Source organism: Lactuca serriola, chromosome 2 (genome assembly GCF_051521515.1).
Source record: "Lactuca serriola cultivar US96UC23 chromosome 2, Lser_US96UC23_V15, whole genome shotgun sequence".
Taxonomy (NCBI): domain Eukaryota; kingdom Viridiplantae; phylum Streptophyta; class Magnoliopsida; order Asterales; family Asteraceae; genus Lactuca; species Lactuca serriola.
The window spans coordinates 228600205-228623755 of NC_136409.1; the positions used below are offsets into that span (position 1 = coordinate 228600205).

The 23551-nt window shown below is 39.6% G+C and overlaps 2 protein-coding genes and 1 non-coding gene across 3 annotated transcripts; 2 read left to right on the forward strand and 1 right to left on the reverse strand.

The window, feature by feature from the left end:
- The first annotated feature begins 1019 nt into the window (after nucleotides 1–1019).
- Nucleotides 1020–3123, forward strand: LOC145090851 (cytochrome P450 704C1-like). The gene is made up of 6 exons (XM_079028906.1): nucleotides 1020–1379; nucleotides 1465–1680; nucleotides 1764–2062; nucleotides 2151–2490; nucleotides 2574–2774; nucleotides 2941–3123. Exons 1-6 carry the CDS (start codon nucleotides 1020–1022, stop codon nucleotides 3121–3123), a joined length of 1599 nt encoding a protein of 532 aa, XP_078885032.1.
- A 680-nt stretch (nucleotides 3124–3803) lies between these two features.
- On the forward strand, nucleotides 3804–3876 carry TRNAE-CUC (transfer RNA glutamic acid (anticodon CUC)). The gene has a single exon. It is a non-coding gene; the product is annotated as a tRNA-Glu (tRNA).
- Nucleotides 3877–17822: 13946 nt separating this feature from the next.
- LOC145088792 (alpha-L-fucosidase 1-like) lies at nucleotides 17823–20203 on the reverse strand. Its single transcript, XM_079027198.1, has 3 exons — nucleotides 19495–20203; nucleotides 18655–18894; nucleotides 17823–18549 (listed from the first exon to the last, which is right to left on the reverse strand). The coding sequence occupies exons 1-3, from the start codon at nucleotides 20034–20036 to the stop codon at nucleotides 17871–17873; spliced, it is 1461 nt and encodes a 486-aa protein (XP_078883324.1). The 5' UTR covers nucleotides 20037–20203; the 3' UTR covers nucleotides 17823–17870.
- Nucleotides 20204–23551: the final 3348 nt, after the last annotated feature.

Genomic DNA, 23551 nt, shown 5'->3' on the forward strand with positions numbered 1-23551 from the left:
ATGGCATACTCTCATTGAGAAATATCGAATATTCTTTGCACAAAGAATCTCGCATATATATTTACCAAAGTGGTTACAACAAACAAGTTGAAGTTTAACTCAGCTTCACCTGTCTGATAAGAAAGTTTGAATTAGAAAGAGAAGGTCATACAATTTTAGGTTTATAAGACATACATGCCATGGAGGGTAGCTGGTTTGTTGCCCAACCTCCAAGTGGGTGCATTGTGAAGGTACATACCTTGGAAGGTAGACTTTTAGTTTTTCAATAATATAATCTGATTATATCATTATATGTGTTTAATCAAAATGTTTTATGACAAGAACAGAGTTGAAAAGATAAGATAGGTCCTAAATTATTTTTAAGGTAGATCATAAAAAAATTTCTATAGAAAATTTAGATAAATAAACAAAAATAAGTGGGTCCTAAGACCCACCTTACTTATACCTAGCCTCACCATCAGATGGGGGCGGTGTACAAATCATTATAACCCCGTTTTTTGATTGCCACATCTGAAAAACGCGCAAGCGTGTTGTCCGCTCCTAGCAGTCTTACCGTGAATACGTGCAGGGTGAGTTGGCACTAACCGCACCATGTACGTAGTACACGCATGGGTCTTAACAGTGTTTGCATGTCCTTATTGGTTAATCTAGTTTGTTTCTCATTCTTTTGGGGTGTTATTCATAATTTATTTACCACCTTTTTTTTGGTTAATTGCAATAGAGATGTTAGCAAACGGATACTCTAACAGTCGTGTTTTATCGAATGGGAGTTGGGTTTAACTAGGGTTAATTGGATAAAATAATTTGAAAATTTGTTGAACTTAACATTAACTAAAGCCAAAGAAATGAGCTATAATTTGGTGGTTTTGTGGTGATATTAACCATTAAAACACAATAAAAATAAAAACCGTCTACGCAAATCCATCTATAAATAATTAATAACAAATAACATAGGTCCCAAATTAACCCCCTTATAACAACAAGAAACGATGGTCATTCACAAATGGTGTCTCCACAATATGAGGACTCCCTTCTTTCTTACCACTACCACCATCGTCCTTCTCACAGTATTATTTTACGTTTCACCGTTGTTCATCCTCGCAGTTATCGGGATTCTCACTTCATTTTTGATAGTACTATTGGCTCTGGTGTTTGTACCTTACTTGAGAGAATTGTTGTCAACCGATCACCGGCCACCCATCATCGGACCAATAACCAATCAACTCATACACTTCCAGAAGCTTCACGATTACATGACACTAATGGCGAAAAAGTATCCCACTTATCGTCTCATCACACCTTCACACAGTGAAGTTTATACAGTTGATCCTGTTAACACTGAGTACATTTTGAAGACCAATTTCGCAAATTACGGCAAGGTATTATTATCATGTATCTTTCTACCTGATTCATGGCTAAATGAATTAACAGTCTCGAAGAAGTTGTTATATATTTACATTACAGGGGGAGTACAATGTTGATATCATGAGTGATCTTTTTGGAAATGGGATTTTTGTTGTGGACGGAGCTAAGTGGAGCCACCAACGAAAGCTTGCAAGCTTAGAGTTCTCAACCAAAGTTTTACGAGAGTTTAGCAGCGTTATTTTCAAGTCCAATACTGCTAAACTAGTGAAAAAGATTTCATTACTAGCAGCTGCTGAGGAATCGATGGATTTGCAGGTGAAGATTCGATCACCTAAAAGCGATATGAATTAACTGTAGTTTAATTTGTTTCATTTGCTTTCTATTTCTTTTTCGCGCAGGATCTGTTGATGAGGTCGACTTTAGATGCGATGTTTGAGGTGGGATTTGGATTTGAACTCGATACTATATCGGGTTCAAATGAGGCCGGTAATCGGTTTATGGAAGCTTTTGATGCATCAAATGGTTTAGTATATTGGCGATTTGTGGATCTTCTATGGAAGGTGAAGAGGTATCTTAATATTGGTTCCGAAGCCACTCTCAAAGAAAAAATCAAAATTATCGATAACTTCGTATATGAATTGATACGAAACAAGAGGGAACAGATGAAAAACGAAGAGGTATCTTTATATTTATATATGTGTGTGTGTAAACTCTAAACTCTTGTGTTGTTTCCAATATTTGAACGTTTCAAGTGTTTAACTTCTCTTTTTGTGGTTATGAAAGAGAGATAAAGAAGATATACTGTCGAGATTTCTGATGGAAAGTGAAAAGGATCCAGAAAATATGACCGACAAATATCTGAGAGATATATCTTTGAGTTTTATCCTTGCCGGAAAGGATACATCTGCAAACACCATGTCTTGGTTCTTTTATGTGCTTTGCAAGCAATCCAGGATTCAAGAAAAGGTTGCAGAAGAAGTGAAAATGGCCACCGAAGCCAATGGCAATGATCATACATCTACCGATGAGTTTAAGATAAAGTTGACCGAAGTTGCTCTTGACAAAATGCATTATCTTCACGCAACCTTAACAGAAACACTCAGACTCTATCCTGCAATTCCATTGGTAACTTCTGTTTTGCATATTTACTAGTATATATACATAGTAAAGCAATAAATAACATGTAGCTAGTATGTATTTTTTTTAAGAATGGCAAGTGTGCGGAGAAAGACGATGTTCTACCAGATGGGTTCAAGATCAAGAAAGGTGACTATGTGGGTTATATGTCGTATCCAATGGGAAGGATGACCCAAATTTGGGGACCCGACGCAGAGGAATTCCGACCCGAAAGATGGCTCCACAATGGCGTTTTTCGACCTCAAAGTCCTTTCAAGCTCACCGCTTTTCAGGTACCCACCTCCAACAAACATATATTTTTACTTTTCCCCCCTAAACTTTTTTCGATTTTTGGGTCTCTTAATGATTTAGTCTTAGGTGTTATTTTTATTATTATATGTTTGATTTTTTTAGTGTTATTTGTCTCTTGTTTTGAATATTGGATGCTTGTTTGATTAGGGTGGGCCAAGGACATGCTTGGGGAAGGAATTCGCTTACAGACAAATGAAGATTATTGCGGCTTTTCTTATTTACTTCTTCAAGTTCAAACTTGTGGATGAGAGTGAAGAAGCTACTTATCGAACCATGTTCACCCTTCACATGGATAAAGGACTCCACTTGTATGCTTTTCCTCGTTTTTAATCAAACATTTTCGCTAACTAAATTTTATGTTTTGTAGCTGTGTATTTAAGGCCTCCATTTGTTGGTTTCATATTCTTGTATGATGTCTAAACTTGGTCAAGTCTTTGAACTCATATTTGCTATGGCCTATGGCCTATGGGTTTAACTATTAAGGCTAAATAATTTTGATCAAGATTCAAGAAATCGCTATTAACAAAATTTATGAGCTCCAAACAGCGGAACAACGTACATCTTAAAACGATTTATTTTGATGTAAAAATTTTAAAAAATTCTAAGAAAATCAGTTAAGTCAAACTGCATAAGTAAAATTACAATTTAATTATCTTTAATAATGGATTATTTACTTGTCTTACCAATTATCAAATATCTTAAATAATTTACTCAGTTACCTAAATCAGATTACTTGACCTAAATTAATTACCAAATTATTGAAATTTGAGTACTTGACATTAAATATTTTATCAAGTTATCTAAATCTGATTTACTTGACATCAAATAATAAAAATTTAGAATTATTTTTACCAGAATGATTTAACAAGTTGAAATGCAAGATCGAATGCATCCACGTAACATTATCGAAAAAAAAAACAGATATAGTGGTTAGGAAATTTTTTGTTTGCACAACTGTCCATGATGCTTTAGTTTATGTGTTTTCCTCAATGGGAAATCAATAAAACAAATCCGTTGTAGTCTAGTTGGTTAGGATACTCGGCTCTCACCCGAGAGACCCGGGTTCAAGTCCCGGCAACGGAAATCTTTTTAATTGTTTCCTCTAAAGTGATTAAGTTTAAGGTGTAGATGTATCATTTTGCTTTTTGGCCCACAACGAAATTAAGATTTCTTGGACTTTCTCTATGTAGGATCGTGCGCTTTCAATTTTTTAGAAGTAAAAGTGTACTGAAAATAATAGAGAAAAAAATTGAAAAGAGACCAAAAAACCTATATAACATCACTCGATGAATAACTGCCAATTAGATAAAAAGAACAAGTGGATACAACTCATACAAGTCAATACTGCATATTAATAGTGACGTATGAGATAAAACGCTGACCTCCCATATAGTATTGGAGGTTTCAATTACAAGCTACCCATGAGAAATGTATGTGACGTACTTTGGTTTTTTATCAGGTTTTTGCATTCATATGTTATATGTTTGTATTATGATTTATCTATTTACATGGTTTACTACTTACTTTGACTTTATTGTCACCTCTAACATCCAAAAAATCAATGATAAAAAGTTTTATTTTTCAAAAACCATTTTTATAACCCATAAGTCATACAAAATATTGTTTCCAAAATATAGTCATAAAATCAAAGTATCCAATAACATCTCTCAACATAAATCCCAATGATGATATGTATGATCATGTCTTCGTCTTGCTCCAATCATCTGGTATACCTGAAACCACAAAAACAACTATAAGCCAAAGCTTAGTGAGTTCCCCCCAAAATATATCACATAATAAAATATATACAAGCATGCATACCGAGTCTACAATCATCGGACTGGATTACTCTCGAGTCCACAATCATCGGACTAGATTACTCTCGGCCAATAGTGATTAGACTGGATTGTCCCCGTCCCACAGTCATCAGACTGGATTCTCCCAAGTTTGTTGGCTTACAACATAGAGCAGCAAAGCCTCAACCCAACCACACTATGTCGACATATACCACAAGTAAACAATAACCAACAAATATAGGTAATCATATAAATCTACCAATCTAACAGATCAACACAACATAACAATGTAACACCCAAAGTTTTGAAGGCCAAGAAAGGAAAGAAAACCTTAATGTTAAGGGGCGACTTGGCGAGTCCAAGGAGGAACTCGGCGAGTCCGAGCGGGATCCGGGTCGAGGAGTAAGTGACCGACTCGGCGAGTCGGCCAAGGTGACTCGGCGAGTCTGGTCTGTGCGTGGAAAACCCTAAATTCGGGACTTGGAGCCTATATAAACGTCTTAATCTTCTTCCTAGGGTTCCTTACTACCTCTTAAGCCCTGGATATCAAACCCTAGCCGCCATATCTTCTTTTTGAGCCATTTATTGCCTTCAAGAGTGCATTAAGCTTGGAGAAAGAAGAAGAATCTTGAGAGTGCAAGAAGGGGGCTGTAGATCCGGGATTGGGAAGACATTTATGAGATTTTGGAGGTATAAACTAGTTCCTGGACCCTTTTTGCATCTAGATTTATGTGTGGTTGTTGGGGCTCTTTAGCCATAATGATATTATTTTGAGTTAGGAGCCGGATCTGGAGTTGCTACTTCAGATCCAAGTGTGTTATGGACTGGAGAAACATAAAGTATCAACCCTTGAGTCGATTTTGAAGCCCCTTGGCCTTAAACCCTAGTTTATGGTGGATTGTGCCTAGATCTCCTTCTCTACACGTAAAGTTTGCAACTTTACGTGGGGGATAGGCTTGGGAAGGGTAGATCTACAGTTTGGAGTCCATGCATGACTCAAAAGTCCTCTACATGTATGTAGATCTGAATGGACTCGGCGAGTCCTTCTAGTGGACTCGGCGAGTAGCTTGAAGATGAGGAGGAACTCGACGAGTGGGATGAACAGCTCGTCGAGTCGGATGAAGATGGGCATAAACTCGACGAGTTGGATGAACAACTCGGCGAGTTGGATGAAGATTGCCTTGTGCTCGGCGAGTCTGCTCTTGGACTCGACGAGTTAGGTCGCGTAGCCCCAAACCCTTCGAGTTAAGACTCGAGTCAGCGAGTCGAGCAAGGACTCAGTGAGTTGGTCAGGACAGGATTCGGGAATCAGTAGACTCGGCGAGTCAGGGGCTGACTCGGCGAGTCATGTCGCGAATGGAAGGACCCTGAGTATGTGAACTCGGCGAGTCAGTAAGTGGATTCGGCGAGTAGGGTTGACCTGGAAGGGTTGACTTTGACCAGGACTTTGACTTGACCAGAGTTGACTTGGTTGTCTGTCAGGGGTCAGCTTGACTCAGTGTTGTATTGATATTGGTAGCTCGGGGAGCTGGTGGAGCAGCAGTTCGGAGTCAGTGGTCAGGTAGCGGTCAAAGGGATTAGCAGCAGCAGTTCAACAATATCAGGTGAGTTTCCCTGTGTATGAATGGGTCTACGGCCACAATGCCGGCCCATGTAGTTATGAGTAGAAGACCCAGGGGTTAGCCCTAGGCCCAGTATGCTAGTATGATATTCGAGACGAGGTCCAATGATAGAGGGCTGGTGCCCAAGGAATGATTTAAATGATAGTTTATACTTGTTGTTTGTGTGATACTTGTATGTGACTGGTAAGGAGGTGAGTGTGGGAGAGGTCCCGTATCTCACCAATAGCAGAGTGTGGATGGTGTTCCACATCTCAGTAGCAGCAGAGCAGGGGCGAGGCCCAAGTCAGGAAAGGAGTGAGTGTGGGTTGGGCCCGTATCTCACTACCAGTAGGAGCATGGACGGGGTTCCGTGACTCATCAGTAGCAGGTCAGGGGCGGGGCCCAGAGATAGGCGAGGCCTTAGGACAAGATCCGTTAGTATGTGTTTAGCTTATGTGAGATGTTTATGTGCTATTATATGTTAGTGGGCGAGGCCCTGTGACAGGCGAGGCCTAGGTGAAACAGATCTGTATCCGAGCGGGGCTCGAAGCCAGGCGGGGCCTGGAGCGGCGGGGCCGTTGTAGCGGGCGAGGCCCGAGGTAGGGGGCGAGGCCCAGGATAGCGGGCGCGGCCCAGTATGTGCAGTATGTGGTTATGCATGGTATATGGTAGGGTGGGGAACTCACTAAGCTTCGTGCTTATGGTTTTCAGTTTTGGTTTCAGGTACTTCCGGTAGCAGATGATGGAGCTCGGGATGATCGCATGGCACACACCATAACTTAGACAGCCTGGGAATGTTTACTCTGATAACGAATATGTATTTTGGAAAGTAATACTTTGTTTATGTTTGAAAACGATGAATTTGCTTAACGTAATGTTTTATTAAATGAAATTTTTAGTCTTGAATTTTGGGACGTTACAAGTTGGTATCAGAGCCTTGGTTTGAGGGATTCGGACATGCTCTCGAGCGTGTCTGAACTCAAACTGAGGGATTGGTATAGAAGTTTTCAAAATGAAAAGACAGTTTTGTAAAAAGAGAGTTTTGGGAAAGAAAACAGTTTTAGAAAGGCGAAAATAATTCAGAAAGAAAAGAACTTTGAAAAGAGAAAAAGGGTGTGGTGCATGCAATCAACCGAGCTCAAGTAAGTACCCCAAAATACCCATACAAGTTTATGTTATGATTATCAGTTGATAGAACAATATGCTAGATTAGGACTAAGGATCTAGGAATGATGCCTTATGTGCCTATTATATGTGTTTGAGCTGCATGATAATGCTGATTAGACAGTAATAGGATAGCCTGTTTAGGTTATACCTGAGTTTATGAGTTTGTGTTGCATGTTAGTTCAGATTCTTGCTGTTTGGATATGATTGCTTGAGTATGTTGTGGTTAGATTTTCCCCTTGTCCAAATGCTGCTTGCTTTGTGCATTGTGGGATTTTGAGTGATGGGAGTTAGCCATTAGGTGGATACGTCACGTCACATGTGATCAAGGTTGAATAATCTCAGAGTGCTGGATTTGGCCCTATTGCGCAACTCTTGTTTGAGTCCAACCGTTGTAGGGACGAGTCTTTTACTTGAAGGATTATCTGAGCCTCGTCACATGTGATGGTATCTAGGTGATGGGTAATTGGCATCACAAGGAGACCTTCAGCAGCGGAGGACTGTTTGAGTTGAGTCAGAGGTTTCCCTAGGGTAAACCTAGGATGAGATAGTGCTGGGAGCAGTAGTAGTGGATAAGGGACCTGGTGGAGTCAAAGCAATTCCTGAGGAAAGTACGGATAGATGTGGAAGGTAGTATGGGCCCGTACTACTGAAAGCAGAGGATCCGTACTTGATTCGGGAAGGGCCAAGACAAGACCGGGAACCTAGTAGGGGGTGTGTTCGGTCTCGCAGCAGTGATGAGTTTTCTGATAGTGGTTGTGTTATATGTTTCTGCATGGTGACGTTGCGAGAGAGACTAGCGGGCGGATCAGGCGCCGGAGAGGGATCATGCTCGGGTTCAGGGGCCGAGCAGCTCGAGGAGCGGATGAGAGAGTTGATATCAGCTGAGGTTACGCGCAGTATTCTAGCTCAGACTCCTATGATCTTTGGCACAGTCAAGGAGGGTATACTGGAGATCTTGGATGAGAGGCTAGGAGCCTTCCGTACCGAGATGATGGCTCTGTTGGGAGCGCGTACCTTGACATTTCGAGAGTTCAGGGCTTGCGGGGCACCAGATTATCATGGGGCTAGGGACCCCATTGCTAGCAGCGGATGGTTGGCTGATGTTGCCAACGCTTTTCGTACGAGCAAGTGTCCCGAGGGGGACAAGGTTAGACTCGCCTCCTGTCTTCTGAAGGACAGAGCGAGGGATTTGTGAGAGGAGATTGGTCATGCTTTGGGGGATGATGCCGCGTTGGACGCGATGACTTGGAGTGATTTCTCGGCCAGGTTCAGGGCGGAGTTTTCGCCGATTATTGAGGTGCAGCAACTGGCACGAGAGTTTCAGGATTTGACGCAGACTACTGAGACTGTGGCGGAGATCACCGCCAAGTTCAGGGAGATGGCTCTTCTTGTACCGCAGTATGTCGCGGATGAGGAGATGAAGAAGGCTCGGTACCATGAGATGTTGAGGGATGACATCAGGGAGTTCGTGAGCAGATCCAGCTATAAGACGCTGGAAGATATGATTTCTCAGGCTAGAGAAAGGGAAATTGATTTGGAGCAAATCTGGAAGAGGAAGCCGGATGAGGTTCAGGTTGCTGCGGGTTCGGGCAAAAGGCCCAAGGGATCGGATTCGAGATCGAGGGATCATCAGGACCGCAGTCGGTGCGGAAAGTGTGGCAGGGCGCATGGGGGCGCGTGCAGGAGTGGTAACGGTGGTGAGTCTGGCTGTTTCAAGTGCGGTCGGACTGGTCATTTCAGCAGGGATTGTACTGTTACCGCCGCGCAGGGATCAGACTTGATATGTTTTCATTGCAACCAGCGGGGCCACAAGAAGGCCCAGTGTCCCAGTTTGTTTTCAGCAGGACGGATAATGGCACCCACCCCTGCAACTTTGAGGATCACGGATGGCCGTCAGGGCCGGGTAGAGGCACCTGCGGCAGGGAGCAGGGCTTTTCAGATGACGACCTTGGAGACGCGAGCAACGCCGGACGTTGCAGGTATGCAATTTCCCATTTTTATCGGTAAAAGTATTTTATTTTGAGTGGTCGATTGTGATCGAGTTATATGCCATCTGCATACCTTGGATATTTGTATGGTAGTTAGGGGATGTGCCCTAATGAAGAAGGTTTCGAAGGATGCAGTAACTGTAGCATGCTTGGGAGAGATTTGGTACGTCTCGCTAGTTCGGAGTGGTACAGTGATTGTGATGGATTGGCTAAATCCCTAGCTATAGCGGGCTTGGGTTCCTCAGTAGATGGGTTATGGAATGGTAGCAAAGATCGGGATCTCTTTTGAGTATTGAGCAACAAGGGGTAAGCAGGATCGAAGTGGGGGAGAATCCTCCGGGTGTGCTCAGAGAGGAGCACGCAGACCCAGAATGAGTACGTGACCTCCGAGAGGGAAGAGAAGTAGTTCAGCGTTTGATGGATTGAGGATTTCAGGGTTGGGAGTTTGAGAAACTCCCCATCAGCTAGTGCGTGTGATGGTAATGGTTAGTTATGGTTGAGAATTCAGGTTGTGGATCGCCCGTAGGACTCGAGGGAGTCGGAATGAGGATCTTGAGAGCTAATGGCACATGGGTGCCTTTGTACTAGCAGTCAACAATGGATGGTGATGTAAGACTATGGGTAAGTCGTAGCATTCCTTAGTAGTTTTGTTAGCGGAGTTGGGGCGAGGCCCTTATCTCATAGTGATCAGATATGGATCAGGAATGGGTAGTGGATGAGAATGATATGGAGTTTACCTGTATAGCCCTAGAGAGGTGAGACCTTGGGAGAGGCCGCTCCAGGATATAGTTGGGTGAGACCCGTGGGCGAGGCCCGTAGGAGATTAGCAGTGTAGATGAGACCTGGGAGCAGGGTTGCTCAGTAGTATGGTTGATTGAGACCCGTGGGCGAGACCCGAGCGAGCGTGATTAGACTAGTGGGAATAGAAGGATAGAGGCGGGTGGGACCCGTGGGCGAGGCCCGTGAGTTTTAGCAGCACAGGTGGGACCTGGTAGGGACCTTAGTGTCAAGTTAGGGGATCGAGAATCCCAGGTTTGTAGTGCCTGAATGGCAGAGTAGATTGAGCAGTTATAGGTGATCGAAGTTCTTTGGAAGTCGCTGGGAGCGACTAGTGGTGGTGTTGGGACTAGCTACCGGTAGGAGCCGGTAATCCAGTCATTGATAGGTTGGTAGGGACCAAGGTGGTCTTAGTTCATCCGGAAGTCAGAAAAGGAACAACAGAATTGTCAGGCAGTGGCAGTGCGAGCATGCAGCGCATGGTGGAATTCAGTTAGTTGATCGTGGGGTGCTCTGCACCAAACCATAGTAGAAAGAAATGCCCAGTGGATACTGGCGATTATGACCCGTACTGGTAAGCGGGGGTGATGGAGTTGGTGAAGGATAGGGCCTTCACAGTGATAGAAGGAATAGTTGGTTATGGGGTTTTGCCTTGGGAAGGCAGGGAATTGTGAAAGGAAAGAAGGGGTGAACCCCTATAGGTTCAGTGCAGTACTCGGTGAGTACCAGGCGGATTATCGGTTGAGTAAGTCGTGTTTCCAGAATGTTCAGGGTCAGGGTTGACCCGAGATGATTATCCGCAAGGTTTGATGCTAGTCAGAATGATCGGGCGGTAGGCCAGCGAAGGAAGGCAGCTAGTGTTGGGATAATTGGTTGGGTATTGCAGGAAGATCGCAGGCGGTGGGCCATAGCAAACTTCGAGGACGAAGTTTAGTTTAAGTGGGGGAGAGTTGTAACACCCAAAGTTTTGAAGGCCAAGAAAGGAAAGAAAAACTTAATGTTAAGGGGCGACTCGGTGAGTCCAAGGAGGAACTCGGCGAGTCCGAGCGAGATCCGGGTCGAGGAGTAAGTGACCGACTCGGCGAGTCGGCCAAGGTGACTCGGTGAGTCTGTTCTGTGCGTGGAAAACCCTAAATTCGGGACTTGGAGCCTATATAAACGTCTTAATCTTCTTCCTAGGGTTCCTTACTGCCTCTTAAGCCCTGGATATCAAACCCTAGCCGCCATATCCTCTTTTTGAGCCATTTATTGCCTTCAAGAGTGCATTAAGCTTGGAGAAAGAAAAAGAATCTTGAGAGTGCAAGAAGGGGGTTGTAGATCCGGGATTGGGAAGACATTTCTGAGATTTTGGAGGTATAAACTAGTTCCTGGACCCTTTTTGCATCTAGATTTATGTGTGGTTGTTGGGGCTTTTTAGCCATAATGATATTATTTTGAGTTAGGAGCCGGATCTGGAGTTGCTACTTCAGATCCAAGTGTGTTATGGACTGGAGAAGCATAAAGTATCAACCCTTGAGTCGATTTTGAAGCCCCTTGGCCTTAAACCCTAGTTTATGGTGGATTGTGCCTAGATCTCCTTCTCTACACGTAAAGTTTGCAACTTTACGTGGGGGATAGGCTTGGGAAGGGTAGATCTACAGTTTGGAGTCCATGCATGACTCGAAAGTCCTCTACATGTATGTAGATCTGAATGGACTCGGCGAGTCCTTCTAGTGGACTCGGCGAGTAGCTTGAAGATGAGGAGGAACTCGACGAGTGGGATGAACAGCTCGTCGAGTCGGATGAAGATGGGCATAAACTCGACGAGTTGGATGAACAACTCGGCGAGTTGGATGAAGATTGCCTTGTGCTCGGCGAGTCTGCTCTTGGACTCGACGAGTTAGGTCGCGTAGCCCCAAACCCTTCGAGTTAAGACTCGAGTCAGCGAGTCGAGCAAGGACTCAGTGAGTTGGTCAGGACAGGATTCGGGAATCAGTAGACTCGGCGAGTCAGGGGCTGACTCGGCGAGTCATGTCGCGAATGGAAGGACCCTGAGTATGTGAACTCGGCGAGTCAGTAAGTGGATTCGGCGAGTAGGGTTGACCTGGAAGGGTTGACTTTGACCAGGACTTTGACTTGACCATAGTTGACTTGGTTGTGTGTCAGGGGTCAACTTGACTCAGTGTTGTATTGATATTGGTAGCTCGTGGAGCTGGTGGAGCAGCAGTTCGGAGTCAGTGGTCAGGTAGCGGTCAAAGGGATTAGCAGCAGCAGTTCAGCAGTATCAAGTGAGTTTCCCTGTGTATGAATGGGTCTACGGCCACAATGCCGGCCCATGTAGTTATGAGTAGAAGACCCAGGGGTTAGCCCTAGGCCCAGTATGCTAGTATGATATTCGAGACGAGGTCCAATGATAGAGGGCTGGTGCCCAAGGAATGATTTAAATGATAGTTTATACTTGTTGTTTGTGTGATACTTGTATGTGACTGGTAAGGAGGTGAGTGTGGGAGAGGTCCCGTATCTCACCAATAGCAGAGTGTGGATGGTGTTCCACATCTCAGTAGCAGCAGAGCAGGGGCAAGGCCCAAGTCAGGAAAGGAGTGAGTGTGGGCTGGGACCGTATCTCACTACCAGTAAGAGCATGGACAGGGTTCCGTGACTCATTAGTAGCAGGTCAGGGGCGGGGCCCAGAGATAGGCGAGGCCTTAGGACAAGATCCGTTAGTATGTGTTTAGCTTATGTGAGATGTTTATGTGTTATTATATGTTAGTGGGCGAGGCCTACGTGAAATAGATCTGTATCCGAGCGGGGCTCGAAGCCAGGCGGGGCCTGGAGCGGCGGGGCCGTTGTAGCGGGCAAGGCCCGAGGTAGGGGGCGAGGCCCAGGATAGCGGGCGCGGCCCAGTATGTGCAGTATGTGGTTATGCATGGTATATGGTAGGGTGGGGAACTCACTAAGCTTCGTGCTTACGGTTTTCAGTTTTGGTTTCAGGTACTTACGGTAGCAGATGATGGAGCTCGAGATGATCGCATGGCACACACCATAACTTAGACAGCCTGGGAATGTTTACTCTGATAACGAATATGTATTTTGGAAACTAATACTTTGTTTATGTTTGGAAACGATGAATTTGCTTAACGTAATGTTTTATTAAATGAAATTTTTAGTCATGAATTTTGGGACGTTACAAACAACATCCTATATACCATGATACATAACACAACCTGGTGGGCCGACATTGGTGCCTTCGACCCACGAGTACTGTGAGGAAACTCACATCGGAATCTAGTAGATAATCAAATAGCTCCTGCCCACGATAAAGGACGATATCACGAGTCACTTATAATACAACAAGGAAACTCAATTCCCAACCTAAAGTCCAACCCATAAGTTGACCAAAAGTCTACTAAGTCAACACGTCAATCCCCACGGTCAACGATCAAGTCAACAACCCAAAAGTACAAATCAGCGAGTCGCCACGACGTGTCCATCCATTGGCCATGTCGTGGCAGTGTAAAAAAAAACAAACGGGTCTTTACCCAGTTTTCACGCCGTGGCAACCTAAGGCCACACCGTGGGGACTGGTTTGGACAGCATAACATATTAAACCGTTTTCCAATAATTCGAAGAGCTCCAAAGCTCAGATCTGGTCCTTCCCACGGTCTTGATGGATAAAGTTTCCAACTTTATCCATTAAGACATCTCAATAAGTCAAGATCCTAAACCTAAATCTTTAAAGGCAACTAAAGGCATGCAAACACTCATTAAGCACCTAATCACTAGAGTTACTCTTCCAAAGTTTCCAGAAGTGTTTCCTACACCTAATGGACCATAAAAATCGTTGCTTTATGGACATGCGTGTCCAATACATGTCCCTTCTATTTTAGTGTGACATCTCCAAATTCACGATCATTTAAAATTTTTTATTTATGCTTATTTGAAAATCAGAGAATCCTTTTTAAAAAATAATATTGTGGAATTTGCTCCTAGAAAAAAATGATCAATATATTATCAAAGCATTCCTGAAGAAATATATTTTGTTTATATTAAAACTTTGGGATGTCATTGTTAATACAGAAACATAAGCATAAACAGACCTTACATTCATTTATACTAGTGATCTACATCTTTTTTAATATCTCGGTGTAATGTAGCTTCGTATCGACACCTGTGATACTAATAAACTGAATGGGTCAGGTTGGGAAACCTGGTGAGGACATAGGGTTTTCAACCCACAATAATAAAGTTATTATGTTTCATCATCAACCAATTAACCCAATTACACATCCCCATTATCTTCTTTATTCTTATGGATCTACCCTAAGAATCATCTATTTTTTATTTACTCGTTCCTAAGGAATAGGCACGAAGTCCATCGTTGTCAATGACACAGTTGCCAATGTTATCTATAAGGCACAACTGCAAATATTATCATTTAGGTGCAACTGCCAGAATTATGACGTTTTCTATTAGGCACAACTACATATATTATCCTTTAGGCGCAACTGCTAGGATGTTTAGAGTACATCGTAGTTCAAAAACATCTACAGGTTGTGGCGTAGCTGCCAATGTTCATCTATATGGAACTAAGTCCATAGATGTCAATGTTCATCTATAGCATCTTTCATCTATCATCCCTCATCGTTCATCTACCCATCTTTATCCAATATTTTTATAGGTATAAAATACATATACAAATAAAACATGTATATTTTTTTTATCTAGCATAAATATCAAGAAAACAGATAATATGCATACATAACACGTAATTTATATTAAATACTTTATATCTATGTGTAAGATGAAAGTAACTATGCACCCACTTGCTAAAGTGGTGACTCGAAACTCGGATAACACTTCGCTTCTAACAATTGCTTTTTCCTTCGACGAAACCTCGTATCATTATTACTAGATTTTAGTCTAATATCTATAACGACTACTTACGAGCGATATTGTTTTATAAGTGTTAAACAATACTTTTCAATCACTATGTACAGACAGGGGCCATACATGAAACACCGAATGGCAGGACCATTTTGGCATTATAGCACTTCTAAAATCCAACAACCTTATGTAGTCCTTCAAACCGGATTCCCCGTACCGTGAGTAGTTAAAGATATTATAATAACACTTTGTATATTATTATTTATAATATATATTGTTTATAAGTTCATAATAACGATATTGAACTTAAACATAAACTATACTTAAAGTAAGGTAAACATAATTCACTTACTAGGAGGTTTGGCTAGTAACCGGGCTCTACAGGGGCAGAACTTCCAAGTCAAAAACTCTTCTTCTTGGAACCTTTTAGCACTCCTGGACTCGCCTATTAGCACTTAAGAAGTACTAGAGGCTGGGAGGGTTTTAGAGAGAACTTTGAGAGAGTAAGAAGGGTGAAGGTGTGAAGAAAATGGGAGAGCCTCGCAAGCTATTTATAGGCTGGAAATTGGCTCAATTTCGCGAGTTATGGGCCTCTAACTCGTCGTGTTGGTGTGCAACATGTCACCATCTGGTGGCAAGGCGTGGGGAGGAAGCAATGGTCAGGATTGTGTCACGTGTCACTCGCAGATTACTTCAAAAACTAATTAACTTTTAAAATCCGTAACTTTCGCATACTAGCTCCGCTTTTGACGTTCTTTATATCCACGGGTAGGTATTCACAAGATCTACAACTCTCCTTTTGACTCCATCAGCTAATTCTCGATCGATTTTAAATTTAGCAGTATGCAAAGATTACATTGTTTAATGACCATGTAAAATTCATAACTTCTACATACGAACTCCGTTTTCGACTGTCTTTTTATCGTTGAACTCCTATTAATGAGATCTTTAATTCTCATTTAGGTTGTATCGGTAAAAAATCGATCGATTTAAAATTCGATTTCTGAGTTGTGCACTGCTAGGCTAAATTTTAGAAAAGACATAAATTCCTCATACGAAGTCAGATTAAGACGTTCTTTTTATGCACGTTCTCGGTTTAACGTATACTACGATTTTCATTTAGATTGCTAAGGCTAAAAAATATGTAATCGCAAACTCACTTTTTACGATTCCCGGTGTCGTGCCGGTTTTGCCGTAAAACTTCGACAGGTCATAACTTCTTCGTTATAACTCGAATTTCAGTGTTCTTTATATGTACGGAACCCTTGTGACATATACTATATCTTAGTTAAAACTATTTATTCTAAATAATCTTCCATCAAAAAGTCATTTTTGACGTTTATTGTCTCTAAATTGGCTAGGCGGAATCTGCGAGTGTTACATTTATGTCAAAAACATGGCAATTAGGAACTCAAAGCTTGTGCATGGGACCGAAACTCCAAGGATCCTCATATCTGAAACATATGACACTAAGATGACCACAAGGATCCATAAAGTTGCCAACTGTATGAAATCCAACCTTCCAAACTCCCACAATATGAAGATTAAGGGACAAAAGGGCTAATTCTAGAGACAAGTAACATAAAAATCAGATCTTGAGGATTTTCAAAAGTCCAAAAAACGTTCATAAGGAGGATGGTGAGAGTTGCTTGTTGAAACAAAGCTCAAGGGCACCTTTTTCTTCTTCAAAACACCACCAAAGACCACAAAAACTCAAGAGTTAGTAATGAAGGTTAGGGTTTACTTTTGGAGGTTGAAGGTGGGCAACCCTAGCCATCACATCCCTTAAATAGGGGCACAAACCCCGAAACTAGGGTTTGTCATAAATAGCGGTCGCACCGTGACGAATAGATTGTCACGACGTGACACTTACTTGGCCTCCACGAATTCACTAACCATGGCTACGATGTGAGACTCAATCACCACGTTGTGGCCACAAAAAATCCAAAATTCGAAATATTAATATTTTTCAAGAGAGACATACCCGAAATTTGGCGTTACATCAATGTGTCTAGTCATTAATGGGTTTATGTTTTACTTATTCCTAATGTCATATTTTTGAACTTTAGCCCCAATAAAGACATTGATTGTTCACATGGGATTCACAATGTTTGTTTTAGATCTAAATAAATACTTATAAATCACTGTCCACAATCAATAAACTTCTCAAAATAAAAATTCAAACGTCACAAATTACTCCTTAGTTTAGTATCTTCAAAGGGCGAATGTAACCCTCTTCCCCTCTAAAATTGAGATGGAGACCTCTACAATTAGTGTCACATTAGTGTCACGATAGAATGATTTTTTCTTGAAAAGTGAAAAAAACAAAATCGTATAACCCATCCAAACCAAATGACTTTTAGTTATTTGGTTCGAATAACCGAATACGAATACCTTATTTTATTTATTTTTTCAATATTTTAAGTAAACCAAATAATAAATTTGATTAATAATTTTTTATTATGTTTTTATATCTATGCAATTACTTTGCAAATGTCTAATCCCAAATCATCCACAAGTTATAAAAATAGGCATTTGCAAAATTTTATTTGTAAAGATACATTTTTAGTGCTACAAAAATATTAAAAGCGATGAACATTTCAGATTATTCCTCATTTCCTTTAACTACAAGAAAAAAAAATGCAACTCAAATTTTATTTGGTTTATCCGATTATCCGAACCAAAAAAACTCAAAACCAATTAAATTTTATTCAGATATATTTAGTTTTGCAATTTTAAAAACCGAATAAACTGATTTTTTTTTTTTGACAATAAGTTAATTAATATTTCTTTTCGGATAAACAAAAGATACAATATGAACATTTTGGTAAAGATAGTTTAATTGCGAAAATAGAATTATAAAAAGATGAAAATGAAGCAATTCACTATCTCCCAATTGGGTGCCAAAAAGGATCAAAGTGAAGTCCAAAAGAAGATATTAAAGGGATTCCTCGTGACCCAAGAACCCGGATTCGTACACTACGCCCCTTTATGACTCCATTTTCAAGCCTGTGAAGTTTCTTATACCCCACCGTCGTCCCTTTCGCAATACGTTTCCCGTCGACGTAAATTTCGTGCTTTTTGATCCTCTGTCCGAGTCCGATCGCCTCTTGAATCCTCACCACGTTGAATCTCAACTCTCCGTTTGTTGCCGTGATTTCAATCCAATGCTCCTCGTTGCCATTATCCTTTGGAGCCCAATACGTCCATAAATGGTCCTTATCTAGCATAGCTTCTGGTCCAAATCCACTGTTTTTGCCTCCTCTGATGCTACTTGCTGTTAAGGAACATGATTCCGCTAAGTTTTTGGAAAAAATTGTGTCGATTGCTGATTTGAATTCCTTCAATCGTTGAATGTCGTTTGCAGAGATTAATCCGGTGGTGTTTGGTGGAACATTGAGTAATAAAACGCAGTTCCGGCCAACGGAATTGTAGTAGATCTCGAGAAGATCACTGAGTTTTTTCGGGGACTCCGATTTGTGCCAAAACCATCCGGGTCGAACAGAGACGTCGCACTCCGCCGGTAGCCAGTCAGTCCCTCTCGGGTCCCCGGTGTTGAGATAACTGCCCACCACCATTAATTATTATTAGGCCATTATTAAAAATTTTCATTAAGAAGAAAACAACATAAGCAATTAAAGTACGACAACATCAATGCATCATTCTTACTTGACAATACTTCCATTTCCAATGGATAGAGAGGTCCGATTAATGGTGGACCAACACGTAGTTCCGGCGAACCCATTTTCATTTCCGACCCAGCGCACGCCGGGACCGGCGTCGGAAAATATGTTGATGGTGCCTTGTAATTCCGCCACCATTTGAAACCAATCATTGAAAAGGTAACTCATGTTTGGTGCATTCGAACCTTTTGCACCATCAAACCATATCTCATTCACACTTCCATATCTACACACCAAACATATGCACTTAGATGTTTTTTTTACTCAACTTTGTTAAATAAATTAGAATCTCATTATATAAATGCACATTTTTAAGACGTATCACAATACTTTATTTTTTATTTTTTATTTTTTACAAACACTTGCACATGGTGATACATTCAAGATTATGTAATACGTTACATATTCTTTTTATCATATCACGCACTCACATGTTGATGGATTCAAGATTTGGTTTTAGGAAATATATAAAATATTAACACGTTTTAAGTTTTCTAAAGAAATGCAAAACACTACGATTTTTTTATATAATTACACACACGCACTTATATATAGGACGAATTCAAGATTTCCAACCACAATATATATTATTATAACAAATTTTCTAAAAAGTACATTACATTAATATGTTGTAAGTTTTCTAGAATGCAAAAAGTTAGGGTATGCACTGTCATGTGCATTATAATAATATGGTTAGTTTGAATCGGGAAAGACATATATAACCCAGGTGGATTTCAACGTGCATACCTTTTAAGAATCTTTTTATTATTGATAAAAAAAATAATTAATAATGTGAAAAAATTAATTACTGAAATTGAAGAATTACTTGTTGAGTAGTTCTTGTAACTGAGCCATGTAGTATTCATTGTAGGCTAAACTATCTCCGTATCTCCGATCATGACGATCCCATGGAGAAAGATAAAGTCCGATGTCAACTCCTCGGGATTTTGCTGCATTCGTAAACTCTTGTACGACATCTCCATTGCCGTTCTCCCATGGACTTCCGACGACGGAGTGGTCGGTGTACTTTGACGGCCAAAGGCAGAATCCGTCATGGTGTTTAGCGGTGAGGATGGAGAGGGAGACGCCGGTTTGGACTGCCACATCTATCCATTGGGCGGTGTTGAGTCCCTTCGGGTTGAAGATTTTCGGGTTTTCTTTTCCGGTGCCCCATTCTGAATCTGTAAACGTATTCACACCGAAATGATGGAAGAAGATGATCTCTCTTTGTTGCCATTTGAGCTGAGAGTACGACGGGAGGGGTAACACCGGCAATGGAGGTGTGGTGGCGAAGTGGTTTTGAATTGTAGGAGCAAAACTGGATATCAGAATCAGAGAGACAGCGAGAAGGTGGTAAAGGTTGGTCATTGACGGCGGCGGTGGTTGTGGTGGTGGTGGAGCACAGTGGTGGGTATAAATAATGGAGAGGCGGAGGAAGCAAAAAAAAAAAACAGGAAGAGATGAATGTTGTGAATGGAGTTTTGTTTGTGTAAAGTGTTTTTGGGTGTTGTCGTTTACGTTATGTGTTCAGCATGTAGTCACGGGTTATCATTTAATCATCATATATATCGTGCATTCAAGTGCGTTTGAATCAAAGTTTGGTTTTCATAATATTATATCAAATAAAGTTGAATATTAAATGACTGTATATTCACACTATCGTATATTTAGTATTTACTCACCTATTATTTCCTTGCCATATATGATTTAACCTTTTCTAGACAAACATTTTTAAGTTTTTCTGTTTGTTGTTTATGCCGTTCTACAAAATTAAAAAAAAAAAATGTTGTTCATAAATGTTGTAAAGATAATGTAAACTGATTAATGATTAACAGCCGTCGAGTTTTTATTATTAATTTATGTCTATTTTTTATTATAAAAATATTGATTCTCGTCCATTCATAGTATATAATGTATTCGCTCTATTTTCTAGAATATTTTGGATTAATTAGGTTGATAAATGAATGCAAATATAAAGTTTATATTTGCAATTAATTACCGAGTTATTCATATAACTAGTGCATTAAATAGTATTGTATTACATGTAAATTTAAATCCAAATCTCAACAGATAGTTAACAAATAACAACAAATATAATATTTAAACGAACAAAAGATATTTATAGTCTTTTATTACATACTAGTTTATAACCCGTGGAACCACGGTTACAAACTTAATTTAAACTTTAATATTAAAAACTCAAAATTATTAATCACTTATTTTAAATAAATTATATAAAAGTATAGTCATTGCTTTAAATAAATATGTATAATTATATCACTTTATAATCTGTGTTAATTTTATTTAATTTCCTTTCTAATGTTATTAATTTAATGTAATTAGAGTGGAAAATTTAAAATTTAAAATTTAAAATTTAAAATTTGAAATGGAGATTCAATAGGTTAGCAAGTGACATGTATTAATTATGAGACATAATAGAGTGACACATAATTATGAGGTCTAATATGGTGACACATGTCAAAAGGAGAATAAAACTATTCTTTTATTAGAATAAGGATTAATGTTTAATGTCGACAGAACATATCAAAAACTTGATATGAATATATGTTAGTTATTGTATTATTGTCACATTTTGATAAGATGTGATATGATCTAATCTAATCTAACTTCTAACTATTTCAATAAACGAAACTTAAAAATATCACATCACATGACACATGACATTTTTTTATGATTTATATAATTTTTTATTTTTTTTGGTAACAAAATTTTTATTTTCCTGATATTTTTGTATATATAATAGGTTTAAACATAACGACCATAACTTCTACATGCTATAACCTGATTAATAATATTTTAGTATATATGTCATTATTAGAAAATAATTAGAAAATAATTTGATTTCTCTAAATAGCAACTCATACTTATTTCGTATATAAAGTTTCTTAATTTAACTCAAGTCTAACTAACGGTCAATTGTGTTTTTAGATCAATGTCACTTCTATCTTTGCAGATTTTGTAAAAAAAAAGTATAAGAATTTTGGAGTTTTTATTTATTTATTTATTATTATGGGTGTTGCATTGTCAAGCATTTAAATTATCAATGCCAAGTACAAGTGGCTAGTTAATTGCACTGTCTAGCATTTAAATTATGAATGCTAAGTTTAGGTAGGCTAAAGTTAGATATTTGTTATAGGAACAACGTACTAGTTCCATGGAATGCCTCTTACAAGGCATGTATGTAATGCCTACAACTTTTTAAGAATTACTAAAGAAATGTGGAACCTAAATAAAAAACATTAGTTTGGAGCAATACTTAAGTCTAAAGTTGTAATATAAGGATTTTTACATTTTCATGTTAGGCCGGGTCCAGGCCAATATGAGGCCCGAAACAATAGCAAATATGTGGCTCTTCAAAATAATGAGATTATATTAAATAACTAAAGCTGAAGTATAATAAGCTTTAACAATTGTAGTAAAATAATATGCGTGCATAATTGAAGCGAAATCTATAACATGCCATTCCAATCTTCCAAACACGTCTTCAATGTTTTTACCCTACTCCTTTCCAAGAACATGTATCACCATTATTAGATGAAGTTTTAGGATCTTATATATTTTTACTAGCTTATGTACCCAAGAAGTTGGGGCAAAATCATGTGTCCAAACAACTTGAACAACCAAATCATAAACACAATTTCACGTTGCCTTTATTAGTAAAACAAAAACATAATCATACAACCAGGTCTGGATGCTGATATTGAATTGCAACTTATAGTCTATAAAATGGACAATCATAAATCAAAAATCTTGTAGAGCTTTAGAGATTAGAAATCAAAAATCACGTCAGAAACATATTAGCAAACTAGTTGACAAAATGGACAATCAAAAATCGAAAAACTCGGAGAGTGAGAGGAATAGAGTCGCAGTCGGTTGAAAAATTGTTGTCGCTTCACTTCAACTTGGTTGCTTTGCTAAGTCGCATGGAAAATTGTCGTTGCTTTGATGCATTAGTTTTTGACGTTTCAATACCATTGTGAAGGTAACGAATTCCATGAAAACAATCGACATTATTTTGGGTAGTTACGCTCGTTTTTCAATATGGTTTAACTAAAAACTTACCATGATCAAAAATGAAGTTTTGGGAAAAACTCTATGCCATGACATAACGCAAGGATGCATACGACGTGGCATGACTTAAATGAGCGTGTCATCCTGATAAGCCCCACGACGTGGCAAGAGTAGGGCCACGATATGCTTAGGCACACGCCCATAATTTTAGGGTTCCCTTCGTATTTAAGCATCTAACCTCATAATTATTGCTTCATTTTTAGCCTCCGTTGTGACAACCAAGAGGTTTCGTCACTAATCACCATTGGTAAAGAGTAGAAAAAATAAATGTAATAGTTTAGTATTGTGATATTTGATTTTTGAGATAACAAGAATCAAATGTGTCATTAAATTTATTTGTTAAAACGTCCATTAGGCTAAAAAATTAGCGTTTGAAAATTTATATTATTTTCTAAGCTGAGTAACATACTTGTATAATACTCGTTAACGTGATCTCAATGATATTAGATTACTAACAATCTGACTCCACAAGAAAGAGTTATGGATTTTATAGAAACAGGAATCAACCGTGTAATTAAAATTAATTACGTCAAAACGCTACTTAAAGATTGGTTGAGTTTTGACTAAAAGTGCAAAAAGGAGTTTCATAGTACTCCTCAAGATATAAACTTTAGGACAAAGTTTTCTGAAAATATGATCTATATGAGAGAGATATGATTTTTGTAAAATCTTTTATTTTTACCCCCGTTAGACACGAAATGAAAGACAAAACTAGCTAAAACAACTTAAATTAGCAAGCAAAAAGATGTAATTACCATTCGAAAATGCAATATTGGCCTTTATTTGAATGC